The sequence below is a fragment of the Xiphophorus hellerii genome, chromosome 14 (genome assembly GCF_003331165.1).
Source record: "Xiphophorus hellerii strain 12219 chromosome 14, Xiphophorus_hellerii-4.1, whole genome shotgun sequence".
In the NCBI taxonomy this organism is placed as follows: domain Eukaryota; kingdom Metazoa; phylum Chordata; class Actinopteri; order Cyprinodontiformes; family Poeciliidae; genus Xiphophorus; species Xiphophorus hellerii.
In genome coordinates, this window is record NC_045685.1 from 9,107,885 (window position 1) to 9,124,668 (window position 16,784).

General features: G+C 42.0%; 1 protein-coding gene across 6 annotated transcripts in view; it reads left to right on the forward strand.

Moving 5' to 3' along the window:
* Positions 1 to 16,455, forward strand: part of col4a6 (collagen, type IV, alpha 6) — a 124,258-nt gene extending 107,803 nt beyond the window's left edge. For 4 of the 6 annotated variants that reach the window (XM_032582572.1, XM_032582574.1, XM_032582576.1 and 1 more), the window contains 22 exons: positions 161 to 379; positions 521 to 679; positions 1,122 to 1,130; positions 4,766 to 4,936; positions 5,019 to 5,162; positions 5,277 to 5,390; positions 6,079 to 6,260; positions 6,346 to 6,409; positions 6,497 to 6,571; positions 7,665 to 7,772; positions 7,871 to 7,978; positions 8,052 to 8,123; positions 9,603 to 9,722; positions 9,807 to 9,923; positions 9,998 to 10,159; positions 10,271 to 10,369; positions 10,475 to 10,621; positions 12,173 to 12,289; positions 12,696 to 12,887; positions 13,143 to 13,314; positions 13,407 to 13,521; positions 13,914 to 14,174. In XM_032582572.1, coding sequence (XP_032438463.1) covers positions 161 to 379; positions 521 to 679; positions 1,122 to 1,130; positions 4,766 to 4,936; positions 5,019 to 5,162; positions 5,277 to 5,390; positions 6,079 to 6,260; positions 6,346 to 6,409; positions 6,497 to 6,571; positions 7,665 to 7,772; positions 7,871 to 7,978; positions 8,052 to 8,123; positions 9,603 to 9,722; positions 9,807 to 9,923; positions 9,998 to 10,159; positions 10,271 to 10,369; positions 10,475 to 10,621; positions 12,173 to 12,289; positions 12,696 to 12,887; positions 13,143 to 13,314; positions 13,407 to 13,521; positions 13,914 to 14,174 — 2,927 coding nt within the window. Of the gene's footprint in view, positions 1 to 160; positions 380 to 520; positions 680 to 1,121; positions 1,131 to 4,765; positions 4,937 to 5,018; positions 5,163 to 5,276; positions 5,391 to 6,078; positions 6,261 to 6,345; positions 6,410 to 6,496; positions 6,572 to 7,664; positions 7,773 to 7,870; positions 7,979 to 8,051; positions 8,124 to 9,602; positions 9,723 to 9,806; positions 9,924 to 9,997; positions 10,160 to 10,270; positions 10,370 to 10,474; positions 10,622 to 12,172; positions 12,290 to 12,695; positions 12,888 to 13,142; positions 13,315 to 13,406; positions 13,522 to 13,913 lie in introns of all 6 variants that reach the window. The other 2 variants (XM_032582573.1, XM_032582575.1) reach the window with 2 other exon arrangements.
* Positions 16,456 to 16,784: the final 329 nt, after the last annotated feature.

A 16,784-nucleotide genomic window follows, 5' to 3' on the forward strand; every position in this document is an offset into this window, starting at 1 on the left:
TGGATAATCTGTCTTTTGAGAGTTTTTTCTAGGGTCAAATAGCAGCATTGAGTTAACAAATACTTAATTACACATAAGAAACTACACGGAAAATAATTACAAATAATAAGATTTCTGGAATATGTTAATATTTACCCTACTGCTCCACCCTTTCCTGCAGGTTTCCCTGGACCCAGAGGAGATCCCGGAGTTCCAGGTACTCCGGGAGTTGACTACGATGGGCCCAAGGGGAAAGACGGCCTTCCAGGACTTCCTGGACCCAAAGGCCAGCCTGGAGAAGTCCTGGGAGCAAGACCTGGAGATCCAGGAGTGGCTGGCATACCTGGTGCAAACGGAGACAAGGGCCAGCCAGGGAGTCCAGGAACACCCGGATCACCCGGTGGGTCTCAGAGGGAGCCACTGGAATGATAAACTCACATATTTATTATTATTATTATTATTATTATGACTATTAATGGAGTTGTAGCAGTTAATGTCAGTAGCAAGTTAAAGAAATATCTCCATATTTTTCCATCTTCAGGCTTCGATGGACGGCCTGGTGTTTCCGGTCTGAAGGGAGAGCGTGGAGTGGATGGCCGGCCGGGTATTCCGGGTCTTCCCGGACTTCCAGGTGGCTCAACCAATCCCCTCCCCGGTCCACCCGGATTTCCCGGCAGCAAAGGACTCATCGGACCACTAGGTGAGGAACAATGTTACCTTCATCTACACAAAATCTCCAAATCACTGCCAAGAACGCTGATGGTTTTTTTTTTTCTTTAGGTAAAGTTTTTCTCTAGGTCGACTTTTCAGGTGGAATTGAAATAAAAAAAAAAATTTCTGATTTGGTCTCAGCTAACGTTTTCACCTCTCATCCCTCCAGTCTCCCCAGTGTCCGTCCGTCCTTCTTGTTTCTCATCGTATTCCCTTTGCATCCTGCATCAGACGGCATGTTATTGTCTTGTGGACTGAAGTTCTCCGTTTTACCCAACAAATTGTTTGTTTTTGTATCTCTCCTTGTTCCATTTTTTTTGTTTACCCCTTCTATCATCCTTTCCTTTTCTACATGCACCACCACCATCACCTCCATGCATCCTCTCCATCTCTCCACCTTTTACTTCTTGGTGCTGGGTCATTCGATGTAGGCTGCCCAGGTGAGACACTCTCTCCCCATTCATCCATTGCCCACCTTTTTTTTTCCATTTATTTATTTATTTTTAACTGTCCTCTCCATCCTTTGCTTTAATTGTCCGCATGCTTCTGCTGCTCACGCCTTAAACCCTAAAACCGCCTGCAGGCTTTTTATCACCACGCGACAAACAAATGTCCATCTGCACAAACTAGGAAGTCTGTTCTTGGGGGGTGTTTGTTTCAGTCGAAAATTACCAAAGAAGTTGTTTTACTTGAGCTAATTTAGCAGTTTCTCACAGGACGAGTAGTCGAACTCGCAACCCGAGGAGTTGCGGGTTCGACTCGAGCTTCGTCCGGCTTCGTGTCGATGTTCGACTACCGGCCTTTGTGTCAGTGTGTGAGTGTGTTCGTGTTTGGTCGCTGCGTCTCCATCACAGGTAATGCGCAAAACTTTGTCGATATCCCGCTAGTGTCGAAAAAGCCCAATTTTGCAGGCGCGGTGTTTCCGTTAAATAGGAAACAGAATTAAAGTCGCGCATGAAGCCATCATCATCCTCCTAACACTCCCTTTGTGGTTTGCAAACATGTGGTTGTTGATCACATGACTCGTGTGATGACTCAGTTTTCATTTTCTTTGCAGTTTTGGGAAACAAACCTAGCGGCAAAACGTTTTAGCGAAAAATGACAGTTTTTTTTCGAAACTGGCATTCAGTTAAGCGAATTTATCTTCAAAGTGTCAAATTGTGCAATTATGTGATCAATGGAAACGCAGCTTGTGAGTGCGACTGTGTTAATATGGCTCTAGTGTAAAACGCTTTGTGTTATTTTTATAAGTAGACTAGACAAACACAATGAAAATTCACTCCATTTACTTAGATTATACAAGAAGAAGTTATTTTTGAAGTCTTTTTTTGGGTGTCAGGGTGTCTTAATTCTGCTTTTGATATTTCAATGGGTTTTTGGCTATTCCAATGCTTAGTTGGAGTTTAATACAGATTATTTCAAGTCACAGTTGTGCCCCTTTAAAGCTGCAGTATGTAACTTTTATAGAAATATGTTTTTTCCATATTTGTTAAAACTGTCACCATGTCAAGACAGTAAGGTATTAGATTACCTGTGAAAAAATCAAGCTAATCCACCTCCTGCAAGGCTACTGCAACACTGTGTCGCTTCTGGTCAGGAACAACCAATCAGAGCCAGGAGGAGGGATTGATGGCTTCGGGTTCTGATTGGTTGTTTCAGCAGCTAGTACTGGTGGCGTTGAGAGAAGAAAATGTTGTTTTTTGTTGTTTTTTTTTACAGATTATCTCTCATATACTGTCACAACTTAATGATAATTTTAACAAGTATTTTTAAAAAAACTAATTTTTTAATAAAAGAAACGTACTGCAGCTTTAAACGAGTCGTCAAGGAAGAGCTAGCGAAGACGTAGAGCAGGTCTGAAGTATGTCTGCAGTGTGCAGGTTTCTGACCTGGACGTTGTCTCAAAAGGGAAGGAGTTGATCCCACTCCCACTCCACTCAAAGACTCACTCCAGGTTTTGACTGAAGATGGATATTTTATTTGTGAGAGCTTCCGAGACAAAATAATCCCTGAAAGTATGTGCTTGCTTTTACCGTTCCACTAAGATGTGCACATAAATTCATCATTTATGTGATGAAGCTATGTGATAATAGCTTAACTATTATCACATTAACGAGTCATTATTGCTTCGGACTGTTCAGTTTCCTGAAAGCAACAAACAAAACCTCCAGAAATTGATTTTAAACATTCGTTGGATAAATGGATGTTGTATTCAAATATTCAATTCCATTAGGAAAATGAACGTTTTCGAATATCAAAACAACTATTTTGATGATCAGATCTTTATTTTCATGATGAATTTATGTAAAGAGTATGGAACGGTGTGTTATTTTGTTTATTTTTTGGGGGGGGGGGGGTTGCTGCCAGATCTAACCCACATGTTTCAGTTTTACACCTAATCAGTACCAAATATTGTTTTTGTTGTTGTTTTTGTTGTTGCTGGGTCACATTCAGTAGGTGTGTTTACCAAGAGACTTTTGCTCAAATGCTATTTAGCTTCATCGCTGCTGCCAAAGTTTTTTTTTGCACTCTTAATTAGAAAGACTTGTTATTTTCAGCACATCTAAACTCATGGCAATTTTAGCTTAGTCTGACATCTACTAACGTTGCATTGCAGATGTGCTGAAAACGAGTTCTGTTTTTTTTTTGTTGTTGTTTAAGAACATTAAACTTTAGCTGTTAGAGGGGCAGCTCAGTCACTACTGGAGACCCCAGGTGGCGGAGCCGCGCTAATACAGGCTGGAACTGCACTCAGAGACGGCTCAAGTACGTAACCACCACAGATGCACTGATTCCGCTTCTCCGGGATTTATACAATATTTTAGAAGTGTCTAATTTGCCAGCTGAGAGCTTTTGTTGTCACCATAATGGATGAATTAAAACAAATGGTTAAGATGTTCGACAGGACGCATGTTTGAGGAATTTTGTCACTGAAAGGCAGATTTCTGAGAGTTTTCTTTTGTAGCAGAGAGACAGAATCAGCTACCAATCCAAAACAAAGAAGATAATTATGTAAATGGCAAACCATGAGTAAAATGCGTGTTTTTGGCCTTTTTGTCAATGACATCGCCAAAATCCTCGCTGCAAATACACATCAAATATGTTGATCAAAGTTCCACTGAATCAACGCTACCCAGTTGGGTTTTCAGCCCTGATTTTAAAGGAACTCTGTGTTTCGGGTGCTTTGCGGTTTTCTGGAAGTCTGTTCCAGATTTGCGGTGCGTAGAAGCTGAATGCTGCTTCTCCGTGTTTCTGTTTCTGGGGATGCAGAGCAGACCAGAACCAGAATAAAATACACTTTGAGTTGTACAGTATCTAACATGTTCCATTTACAAAAATATCAATTTTTCATTGAAAATCTCATCCCAATAAACGACAGAGAGCGTTCACGCGTCAGCTCCGTTTGCAGCAGGACCAAATTTGTAACATTGCTACAATTTGTGGCCGCACAAAACAGGCTCTGGGCGCACATCAGAATAAAAGCTTCTCTCAAAGCTAGCAATGCCATATGCTAAAGACTCATTGCTGCTAGCAAGAAACGGCCTGTTTTGTTACATTGTGCTCACAAATTGGAACAGGATTAAGAGTCTGATTCCAACTTCCTGCTGGGAAATTGGTGCATCTGTGTAAATTGCGCACTTGTTTCGATAACTGCTTAACCACCGGAAATCTCTGGATACCTTCTGTATCCAAATGAAGTGCATCATGCTTATGTCTGTGTAATGTAGCGCAGCTGGGGCAAAATATAGACTGTAAAAACCAAGAAAACAATGTAAGAAATAAATTACATTGTTTCCTGCAGTCTGCCACGCAGCCAGCGAGTGTTGGTACTTAGACGCAAAGTGATTGTTGAGTTGATTTCTGCTGTATTTTCTTTGTAAACTTAATTCATTGGAGGTAAGTTGATGCATCCTGAAGAAGGTAAGTTTTTATTTGTTTTATTTATTTTTTACTTCATGGACTCATTTGTTCCAGATCTAAATAAGTTGCATATTAAGTTTTTATCATTTATTTAGATTCCCGGAAGTTGAGCCCGGTCTAATCCGTTCTCATCCCCACCCTCCGCCTTCGTCAGGTAATCCCGGTCGAAAAGGTGAGCCAGGAGATCGAGGATTCCCGGGCCCCGCTGGAATGAAAGGAACCCCGGGATTCCCTGGTGAAAACGGAGGAACAGGTCCGAGGGGACCCCCTGGACTGCCAGGCCCGGGAACCATTCCTGGAAGACCCGGAACGCCGGGAAGAAAGGGTAGGGAGGACAGGATCCGCTTACCGGTCCATTCCTCACTTGCGCGGTCCGTATCAGTAAAAAGGTTCGGTCTAATCTGCAGGTGAAAGAGGATTCTCGGGACTGACGGGTTTCCCCGGACGACCGGGTCGTCCCGGAAATCCAGGATTTCCCGGTGAGAAAGGGTTTCCCGGAGACCGTGGGAGAGATGGGTTTCCCGGCGGTCCTGGACGGTTTGGACTGAAAGGTGAACATCAGAGGGATGGGGATGATGACTGTTTGGCTTGAAATCACACGAAGGATGACCTCAATCGACAGAGAGCGGTAAAAATAACCAAACACGTTCCTTTATCCCCCACAGGTGACGGAGGAAACCCAGGCCGCCCTGGTCTTCCAGGCTCCGCTCCTATTTTGCAGAAAGGCCCAGCAGGGGGCGTCGGAGCCCCCGGCTATCAGGGCTTTCCTGGACCTAGAGGTAGGAAAAAAACAACTGTTCATTTCCTTCAAATACCCAAGAACATCTTCCTACTTCAGAAGACTTTGTTATCCATGAAACTCTCTAGACTAACTTATATCTCCGTTATATTTTAATAGAAGTGGGTAGAGTAGCCAAAAACTTTACTCAAGTAAGATTAGCACTACTTCAAAATGTTTTTACTCAAGTAAAAGTAAAAAGTAACCATCCAAGAAGAGTAAGAGTAAAAAAAAGTATTTGGTAAAAAGTCTACTCAAGTGCCGAGTAACTGATTGAAACATAAATTAATTAATATTCAAAACATTATGTAATGTAAGAAAGTTTATTTACTATTATTAAATACTAATATTATTATTTACTATTAATCTTACAAAGTTTGACTTTTTTTTTCTTTTATTAAGTTTTTATTCTCCTAAAGGACGAGTTATACCTGGCTGTTTTTGTCTTTGTAAACATTTCCACAGAGCAGGAAACACACAAAATCAGATTTTCTGTGGCTTGATAAACTCATGGTGTGAAGGAAAAGATTATTTGTATTTTGAAAAGGAACTATTTTGAATGAGTTTATGAATATGTGGTGAGTTTAGGAAACGGTTTCAACACTGAGAAAATGTATTTACCAGTTTTTGTTTAAGCTGACTGAGTTTCCATCTTCCATAAATGCCATCCCTCCTCGTTGTGTTTCCAGGTGACAAGGGTCTCCCTGGCCTGCCTGGTCGTCCGGGTTCTCCGGGACGTCCCGGTTTCCCTGTGGACAGCAAAGGCCAGGCCGGACAGCCGGGTTTCCCCGGGCGGCCCGGCCAGCCGGGCTTCCCTGGAACAAAGGGGGAAGGAGGAATCATGGGATTCCCGGGCGTGACGGGAGAGAGGGTGAGGAGAAACAGTCCTGGTCCGCATATAAGCGTCCAGCACGATCAAGGTGGTGGGGCTGAAGTTCTCATCGCTGCTTCTTCAGGGTGAAGACGGGTCGCCGGGATTCCCTGGAAGTCCTGGAGGATTCGGTCGACCCGGAGCAAAAGGTGAGCGCGGCGACTTTTCTTCAATCCACGCATCAGTTCTTGCTCATGAAAATGATAAATAATCAGGACGCGCCGTTGGTTAATCAGGTCCACCTGGAGAGACGTTTGCCTATCCTGGAGCACCGGGAGTGAAAGGCCAGCCTGGTGATTCGGGTTTTCCGGGTAAGATTTGATTTTTCACTGTAAGGTAGGGCTGGGCGAATTTTCTATGTGTGAAGGTTTCATTTGGGGTTTCCATAGTTCACAGTGAGGCCAACACGCCCCACAGACGACCATTTTGTTTTACAAGCATAATTTACAGCTTGCATTTATTTTGACTTTAGATTTAGATCAACTCCCAGAAGGAATAATTGAAATAAAAGCAAGTTTTCAGAAAATATTTTCTGTCATTTTTAATTTGTTTTAAAGAAAAGAAAGTGAGGGAAACATAATCTGAAATTGATATAGAACAAAAGTTTTAGATTTTTTTTTTTTTTTTACGCCATATTGCCCAACTCTAACACTAGAAAGTTGTAACATAGAATTTCCTAACACTCCTGGATATCAGCTGATAATACCTGCTTACATTTTACTGTCATATTCTTACTTTGCAATACTTGTAACATTCTAATGACATGTTGGACAAAAATCAAGAAATAAATTCATATAGCGATACAAAATAAAATCTCTGAACTGCTCAATAGCAACAAACGGACCTGTTATAATTTTATTTTAATCTTGTATATTTTTTAAATGTATAATTTTTGTTTTGGGTGTTTTGTAGTCAGACAATGTTTTAGTTACATTTTTAATTATTTAAATTTTTTATAAAATCCTTCAAAGGCTCGAAACTGAAAAAACAAATAAAACATTATAAATAAATAAATGAAAGTGGAAAAACAATTGTAATATACCCAAAATAAAACCCAGGCTAATTTGAAAGTGATCATTAAAATATTATAGGGAGGAAAATCCTCAAAGCATAAAAAATTAAAAAATAGAAAAGTAAAAAACTAAAATATACTGTATATTCATATAATGGCTGTTTTGTAGCTTCAACCTATAGAATTCTGAATCTCCTAATTTTTTATTTATCAGAATAGTTTGACCCAACTCCGTTTTTTACAAAAGTTAAACGGGTCACATTTCATTCAAAGGTCACAGTAAAAGAAACATCTTCATATTTGTCCTTTAAGTTCTGCTGATGGAGCAGCTGAGTTGGGTTTCAAAAAATCAAGAAGGCCTCCCAGTAAACGGTGACCTAACGTTTCTCTAGGCCCTCGAGGCATCGACGGTTCCCTTGGCGACAGCGGCTTTCCAGGACGCCGAGGTTCCGATGGACAAAAGGGCAGTCCCGGTGTAACGGGGCGTCCCGGAACGATGGGTGAGACACGAACCCCGAAGACGAAGCTGATGAAAGACGACTCGATGTACTTTGTCCGTTGGAGGACGGTAGTTATGTTGTCACTCATTCTCCTGTAGGTCCACCTGGGTTCCAGGGGCCGCGGGGTCAGCCCGGATTCCCTGGGAGACAAGGACCAGACGGGTCCCCGGGACTGCCCGGAGGTCCAGGTGGCCTCGGTTTTAAAGGTAACATGAAAGCAAACGTCAGTTTTACGATGCAGTCATTTCAGTAGACGCTCTCACGATGCGTTCTTCACAGGTTTGTCTGGAGCGCCGGGGCTGGACGGGCTCAATGGCCTCGCCGGTCCAAAAGGCCCTCCTGGAATCCCAGGCAAGAACACACAAGCTCCCACTTTAGCTAGACTATTACATCCAAGCTGTAACACATTTTTGAACCTCCAGACCTTCCTTTAAATCACACAACCAAAACATTTAATACAGAGAAAAGATTTCATGGTTAAATCTCCATTGATGGACTCAAAGGACTCAAAACTCAACACAAATAGCAACAAATACTAAAATGACTGTTAGTAGATTTAGATGAAATTTTGTTTTGGAGCGACCCAGCTAGAATCCTGCTTTGACTCTAAGAGCAAAATCTAAAATACACGTAGAAATGGGCTATATAGAGATGTTTCATTTTTTTTAAATGATTCTCCTTTTACACTTCTGGCCATGTCCTTTACCTATTAAATACTAAAGTTTTGAATAAAGTTTTTTCAGTAGTCTAAAATCATCCCGATAAGCGTTTCAATATATTCCAATGTCAAGAAAAAGTTTGTTTCATTCAGTGATTCAATTAAAACAGTAAAAACGTTTGTTTAGGCTCAATACGCACAGACTCGGTTCCATGCACAGACTTTTCCATCCACAAAAGCCACAACAACGTCAGACAGTCACCAGTTTGAGAACAAACATTACATTTTAATGAGTGACATCGTCAAAAATATCGGTATGCATCGCATGAGTTGGTCAATGTTCCACTGATTATGGTTCAAAGCCAACTCTAAAACAGAAGGCATCAGGGCGAGTCTCTTTTCTTTTGAGCTCAATGACCGTGATCGTCATCCAGGGTACCGTCCCCACTAGCTACACACACACAAGGAGGAGGATGCTCTCACATCAGTGGGAACTTGAGTGGATGGAGATAATTCCCAGTTACAGTTCATGAAAGCCTCACAACAAGATCAGAGCGGCTCCATGCTGACACGGCATGGTGCATTTCCTTAATTTCTTGCTTTTCTCTCTCTCGTTCTACCAAAAAACTGGATCTCAAAAGTCTCTTGGCTTTCGTCTCAACCGGCACGCTTTTTTTTTGTTTTTTTTGAAGGGCAGTTTTGTTTACAGAGACTTCATGATTCATTTTATTTGTAGTTTCTGTTGGTTTGTTTATTTGTTTTGGATATTTAAAATCCGGATCCAGAGTTAAATATTCATTAGAATTAAAAGATTATTGATCTTTCAGGATGTTTAGTTGCGTTATAATGCCATTACGATTATATTACTTGAAAATTGCCTCAAAATAACAATATTATCGTTTATCGCAATAAAGTCTGAGACAATTTATCGTCTGGCTAAATTTATCATTACAGGCTTAAATATAGTTATTTTTTCTTTTTCTTTAGTGTTTATCACATTTTACTTGATGTGACTGCGACTATGTTTTTATTTCCTGTTAACTATTTATGTGACGGAGCAAAATACACCAAAATCTTACAGGAATATTGAATTAACAGGTAAAGCTCTGCAAATCAGCAGTGGAACTGCTAAACGCAGCAAAAGACATGACACACGATCCGTTTCCATCCAGGTATGACGATAGGGGGTAACCCAGGCCTCCGCGGTGCGCCGGGACAGAAAGGAGAGAGAGGCGTTTCCTTCCCTGGACAACCAGGCTTCCCTGGATCAAAAGGACTGAGAGGAGATTCGGGTGAGTTTTAGATCAGAAAAAAATCCAAAAAGGCAATCAAATGTAAGACAAAGTATGAACGCTGGCTTTTGTTTTGGACGTCAGGAACTGTTGGAGCTCCAGGGTTCCCTGGATTACCCGGACCTCCTGGTCCGAGTACTTCATCAAACTTCCCGGGGCCTGTGGGAGACCCCGGACTTCCTGGATTGGATGGAGAATACGGTAAACACAGCTTCTTAATCTAGTTGCCTTGCTCTCTATGCCTAATCTCGTGACATTCTTTTTTCCAATCCCAGGTTTCCAGGGCCCTCCCGGTCCTCCTGGGCCACCGGGTCCGGGCACAGCACAGGGAGACACAGGAGACCCAGGGCTCCCAGGATTCCCTGGAATCCCCGGCCTGAAGGGAGAAGCAGGAAATCCCGGAGGCCCCGGATACCCCGGCTTCTCTGGCTTAAAAGGTGAAGAGAGGCTGGAAGCTGCTGCCCGCTCCTTCCACTACAACCGCATTTGTTGTCTTTCCTCCTCAAAACACAGCCTTAAATCTTGAAGCAAGCGGTTGTGCTTTTCAGGAGCTCCGGGTGACAACGGACTAAGCGGTGCTCCGGGTCTGAAAGGACTGCCCGGCGAGCCCGGATTCTACGGATTCAAAGGGCGTCCAGGATCACCGGGTGAGAGCGGGAACACCGTTCAGTTGCTGGTGATGTTCCCCTCTCTCATCTTCGTCATCCCTGCTCATCCCTTCATTTGTTTTGCTCTCCCTCCCTTCTTTTCAGGGCGACCTGGGCGTAAGGGTCCTCCCGCATTCTCAGTGCCGTACGTACCGGTATCTGGACCTCCTGGAGAAGTTGGTAACCCCGGCTACACCGGACGACCCGGTGGTCCCGGAGAGCCCGGCCAGCCTGGTCTCAACGGACGTCCAGGTCAGTGACAGCCAGACAGTGTTAGATCATTTCTTTGTTGTTTGCTTCAAATCTTTAACACATTACCCAGATGAAGTCCTCGATTGTTGTCTTCAACCAGCGGCGGGCATGCTTCCGCTAACCCACTAATAGCACAGCTAATTTTTCGTTTAGCTCTTTTGCTAACTTTGTAAAGCGCATTTAGCTTCTCCTGAATGGAGTTGTCCAGATAAATTCTAAAGCGCAAATTTACTTGGCCGTTTTGTGAACTTTCAATTGATGCAGTGCAGCATATGGCGTTTATTCTGTACCCATAATGCATCGCTGCAAAACTCCCTGTGTAGCACAACATTACATACTTTGATGTGAGTAATGACACATTTGGACCTGGGAGGGTCAGATGCTATGTGGCAGCACATGTTGTGTCATTGACATATGATTGGCGTCAACTTTAGTTGAACTTGATGTGCTTATTAAGTTTGTACAGCATTTTGGTGTTAACACCAAGTGCTTTAGAGTTAGCATAGCTAACATTTTAGCTGGTGGTGCCCATCACCGTTCTCCACAACTTTGTGTTCGTACAACTTAACCAAATGAAATATAATTTCCCGCTTGTTAACGTTGGAAAGTTGTACCATTTTAGTGTCAGCAGAGCTAATGCTTAGGGCTAGCAGAGCTGCCTTTTTAGCTAGTGGTGCTCATTTGTTTTCCAGCTGTGTTTTTGTACATCTTAAGCAAATGAAGTATAATTTCCCGCTTGTTAACTTTCGAGAGACACTAGATTACCTTTTAGCATCTGAACGTTTAGACACTACGCATTCAGAGTACAGTGGCTCGCTAAGGTATTCGTACTTCTTGTTTTTCATATTTTTGCCTCTTACACCCACCAACCTCAGTTTATTCTAATGGGATTTTATGTGATAGAACAACATCAAGTTGTACACTGGAAAGTGCTGCATTCATTTCTGTACTTGGTACCACCTTTAGTTACACCTGAAAATCTTTTGATGTCTTTACTTCACACGTCTTGGGACAAAAAAAAATCTTCCTCATTTTGTTTAGGATAGCTCTCTTGATTTGGACAGAGGGCTGCTTTTAACATGAAAGTCTTGCCACAGACTTTATGTTGCATTTAGGTCTGGACTTTGATTGGGATTCACCCAGAATGGCCCCAGTATTTATCTCCATTCATCTTTTCTCATCATCTCTGACCAGCTTCCTGTCCCTGCTGAAGGGAGACGGTCTCTATGCGTCACCTCGGGTGTGGTGTGTGCAGTCAGTGCTTTCCTCCTGACATCATTTTCTTGTGTCTTTGTTCTCATCTACCACATGTGTGCTGGGTCCCCAACACCGACTCTGGCAAACTTTCAGCAGGACCTTTTATGGCCTCTCGTGTCTGTTACTCTTACATCAAGGCCAGCCTTGTGGAATGCCTGACTATTATTGATGCAAACATTTTTGCGTGACACTGTAATTGAGTATTTGTGGCAAAATTGAGCAACTGAATCACATTTAAAAGGACTCTGAAAATATGTATTTTTGTTGTGAATGGTAATTATTCCTCTGCCGCAGGTGTGAAGGGCCGTCCCGGCGCTGCGGGTGAGCTCGGCAGGACCGGACCGCCCGGTTTTCCTGGGCCGGTTGGGGATCCGGGCTTCCCTGGTTCCCAAGGGATCACTGGAGATCAAGGTCAGTTTGTTTGTTTTTGTTACAACCTTGATATTGACTTATAGACTTGCTAAATACAATTTACCACTTGTTTTCTAAATTTTTTTTTTTCTTGATATGATTTGCTCTTTTATTGAGAGGCCTACAATAAAAACACAAAAGACTCAAATGCAGCAAAAACATCTGAGGAAATAATATCTCAAGCCAAAATAAATGAAACTGATGAGGCAAAACATGAAATATCTCTCAAGTGAAATGGGAAATTACAAATTACAGTAATTTTGAGAGCGATATATATATATACTTTTTTCTTTTTGCAGCATCTTTTGTAAACATTTTTTGACTCTCTTCACACATATAAAAAACAAGATTACATGTGCATAAAGAGAAACCCTCGCTACCATCTGGTCACGTTTCTCTCTCTTAGGTTTTCCCGGAGCCATCGGTCGTCCCGGTATTCCCGGCGGCGTCGGCCGCAGCATCGGCGTCGGCTACACTCTGGTGAAGCACAGCCAGACCACCGATGTTCCCATGTGTCCCCAAGGCATGGCCCAACTGTGGGAAGGATACAGCCTGCTGTACGTGGAGGGACAGGAGAAGGCACACAACCAAGACCTTGGTGTGTAAAGACTCGATTTCTCACTAAAACTTTGCAGCTCAACTATAAACTCCTCTTCATTCATGTTCCTAAATCTATTGAGTGTAGTAGATTAAATATTGCGAGGTTTTAAAACCTGAATGATCTCCAGATCTTGTTTCAAACATGCAATGTGGTACTGTAACAAATCTCGATTCTCCTGGACTGGTGTGTTGATGCGCCAGTTTTGTAGCCACCAACCTGTTAACTTTGTGGGACCTTTTCACGCCTCTCCAGGTCAGCCGGGTTCGTGCCTCCCCAGGTTCAACACCATCCCCTTCCTCTACTGCAACCCATCTGAGACCTGCTACTACGCGAGCCGCAACGACAAATCCTTCTGGCTCTCCACGGCCGCGCCCATTCCCATGATGCCTGTGGCCGAGGAGCAGATCCGGCCTTACATCAGCAGGTGCTGTGCTCCACCAGAGCTCACGTGTACTTCAGCAGATGGCATTTATCGAGCATTCACCTCTTTTTGTTTGTTTTGTCCGAACCGTCCAGGTGTTCAGTGTGCGAGGCTCCGTCTCAGGCGGTGTCGGTTCACAGTCAGGACCTAACCATCCCTAACTGCCCACCCGGCTGGAGGAGTCTTTGGATCGGATATTCCTTCCTCATGGTAGGTCATTAACTGCAGACCAAACATGATTGAAAGACTTGCCTCCAAAGGTTCTCCAGAGGTTACCTTGAGATTTCTTGTACATCAGTATAACCTCCAACTGAAGGAGGACTTCTTTCTTAATCAGAGAATCTTCTTGCATATTTTAAAAAAGGTTATGAACAGAATCGGTGACAAACCACAACCCTACTCTCATCATAAACGATCCAGATTTTTATATATTTAGTACAAGTAATCCATGATTGTGTATATTAGTAATGATATCAAAGATACATTCCCTAATTGCTTGTAGACTCTAATATCATCAACATTTAAAGCCTCAGGCTAAACAGAAGCTATTCTGTTTTCAGCTAGTTTTGCTTATAGCTGTCCTTCCTTTTTTCCCGCCACAGCACACAGCAGCCGGCGCTGAGGGTGGCGGTCAGTCCCTGATGTCTCCCGGCTCTTGCCTGGAAGACTTCCGATCTACCCCCTTCATCGAGTGCAACGGCGCCAGGGGCACCTGCCACTACTTCGCCAGCAAGTACAGCTTCTGGCTCACCACAGTCGACCCCCGGCTGGAGTTCGGCGCGCCGACACAGCAGGAGACCCTGAAGGGCGGACAGGAACGCTTCAGGGTCAGCCGCTGCCAAGTCTGCAGCAAGATCTTGTAGCTGTCGAACAGAGCAGCGAGGGGGAAAAAATGCCAGGACTAGCACTTGATGGTGAACAAGAACATGCGACTATCTTGAAAGGAAGAAGCCGTCTTTTCCATTTTATCCCCTTTAGGAGCCGCAGGCTCATCGACGAAAGACGCTGGAGGGTGGATGTGGATAGAGAAGAGCCGCGGAGGGATTTCTTTCCTCTGGATTTACACTGACAATGGTGCTATTGTTGATGTTTGTGTTTATTTTGTGTCTGAATTCACGGTAGTTGGTTAGAATCATTCTCTGCTACCTCGAACAGAGCCACCTCTTTATCTAGCTATGCACACACTCACGGAGGAACGAACCCTTCACACGTCTCCGCTCAGACGCATGCCGTTGCTGTAATTCATAGGTGAATAGTGAATAGTTTACACTCTCCACTGAACTGTCGGTTTGTGCCCCATTCATGGCTATCAGGAAGACGTGACCCACAAAAACATGCTTGTGAGTTAGCATGTGCTGCAATACACAGCTAAAATGTTAGCTAGCGAGATTTGTTTGAGGGTGCAGATATTTAATATTAGAAGATTTCAGGCTTATTTTTATATTAATTCATGTTCAACCAAGTTTTTTTTTTCACTTTGTAAAACTTTAAACGTTTAGTTTTTGTTTAATTTGATTTGCAATATGACAAAAAATGTCAAAATTGGTCATTTTTAAGGCTGGATGCCCTAAATAGAAGATCTACATTTAACTGTTGTCACCGTCGGATCTTCAAATTAGGTGTAATTTCTGCGTAAGGTAAATTTTATAGAACTCCAACTAATGCACTGTGCAGTGGAGAACTCACTAATGCACTGAAAAATCACATGCTAACATGCTACTATGTTGCCTTGCTAACATGGTAAAGCATGTTAGCTAAAGCCATCTGAACAAAGCCACATGAACAAGACAATATCACGATCTTTACAGACCAAATAAAGAATTGAGCATTGAGAATTCATGGGAAATCTTCATGCTCGTCTTTAGTGATATCTAAAAATGATGTAGGAATATGTATTGCATTATAATTTTATAAAATGTGTAAAATCCAGACTGAAATTTGATCAAAATTTCCCTTGACAGTATAGGTTCTAAGTTAATTTCTTCCCTTCCCTTTTTGTACAGAGAAACAATCAATTGCATATCAGTTTCTTTTTGTATGTACTTAAGTATACTCATGAATTTTAATATAAATAATCAAAAAATGAATAATTCAAATATTCTGTGTAATTTAATTATGTTTTCTGAGGTCTTAATATTTCACCCTATTTCCATTTGTTTAGGTTTCTATTCCCATCTGAACCAGCTGACCTACTTATGAAATATGAGATCTGGACTCCTGATCAAACCAAAGTATCTCTAAGTGAATCCTGCTGGAGGGTTCTTTTATTAGCCATTTTGTAATCAAAACAATTTGTAATTACTAAGGAACAAAATACAGAATATATCAATTAGTCCACATAACATTTTTTAACAGATCACAATCATTTTTTGGTGTCAACTTGTGTTGAGCACCGTCGTTATTTAACAGACAAGCTGAATTATTTGAGATCGCTGTGTTCAAAATGATGAATAGTGACAGGAATAGTCTTAAAGAAACACCATTATTTGTGAGTTATTTTCTTAATTGAAACAAAAGCAAATCGGCACTTTTTCCCTCTAAGTGACACAAACGGAGAGTCCGCAAGAGTTTTAGATCAGAACAAACAACTGAGGGTGCACTGATGTGAATTCAGACGGGTCACAAGCCGAGCAAAGTGGGTCAATCTCAGCTTGTCATTGTATTGTGACCAAATTGTTACTTTTATTGAGCGTCTTTGGTGTTAAGTTTTTTTTTGACAAACGCAACAAACGCAATGCTGCTCTTTGTCTTCCAGCAGCATTTCCAGAAACAAAAAGGTTTTAAACTCTTATTAGCGCTTTTGTTGTTTTCTTTGCTTTCATGCTGTTTTTTCATATAAAAAAAGAGAAATTGTCAAATGTTCTGGTCACGTAACCACTATGACCACTGCATGTAGAATGTGTCTCGTCTGGTAGCACTGACATTTCACCTTTATTCTGCGCTTTTCATCAGCATTTGCTATTTTTGTCATCTAGATTGTAATTATTTTGTACTTGTGTCATAACACAACCCTCTGGTGTTATTTACCAACTATGGAGGCGATGAGAATATGATGTTCTGTACATTAAAGTTTATGGAGAAATGCTTATAGGAGTTTTTTTGTTTGTTGTAATCACTGACTATTAAACAGTTGTTTGACCCAAATGTCCCATTCAGCATCATGTTTTAAGTGACTGAAGCAGAATAGTGGTAATGTGGTTTTCCTCAAAGAAGACCCAGAACAACAGCAGAAAAAGGCAATTACTGGTGTATTATTTGGCCTCGCATATTTTCTAATAAATGTTTAAAAATGTCTCAGACATACATCATCATCATTGTTGTTGTTGGAAGATCTGTGAATTCAAGCTTAAAACCAAAACTACTCGCAGCCCTCCCTTTATGTTTATCTGGTTTTACTTTTTAGTCGATGAATTCAAACCAATTTTACCTTACATGAAGAAAAAGTCAGTTAACATAAAAAAATCATAAAGATA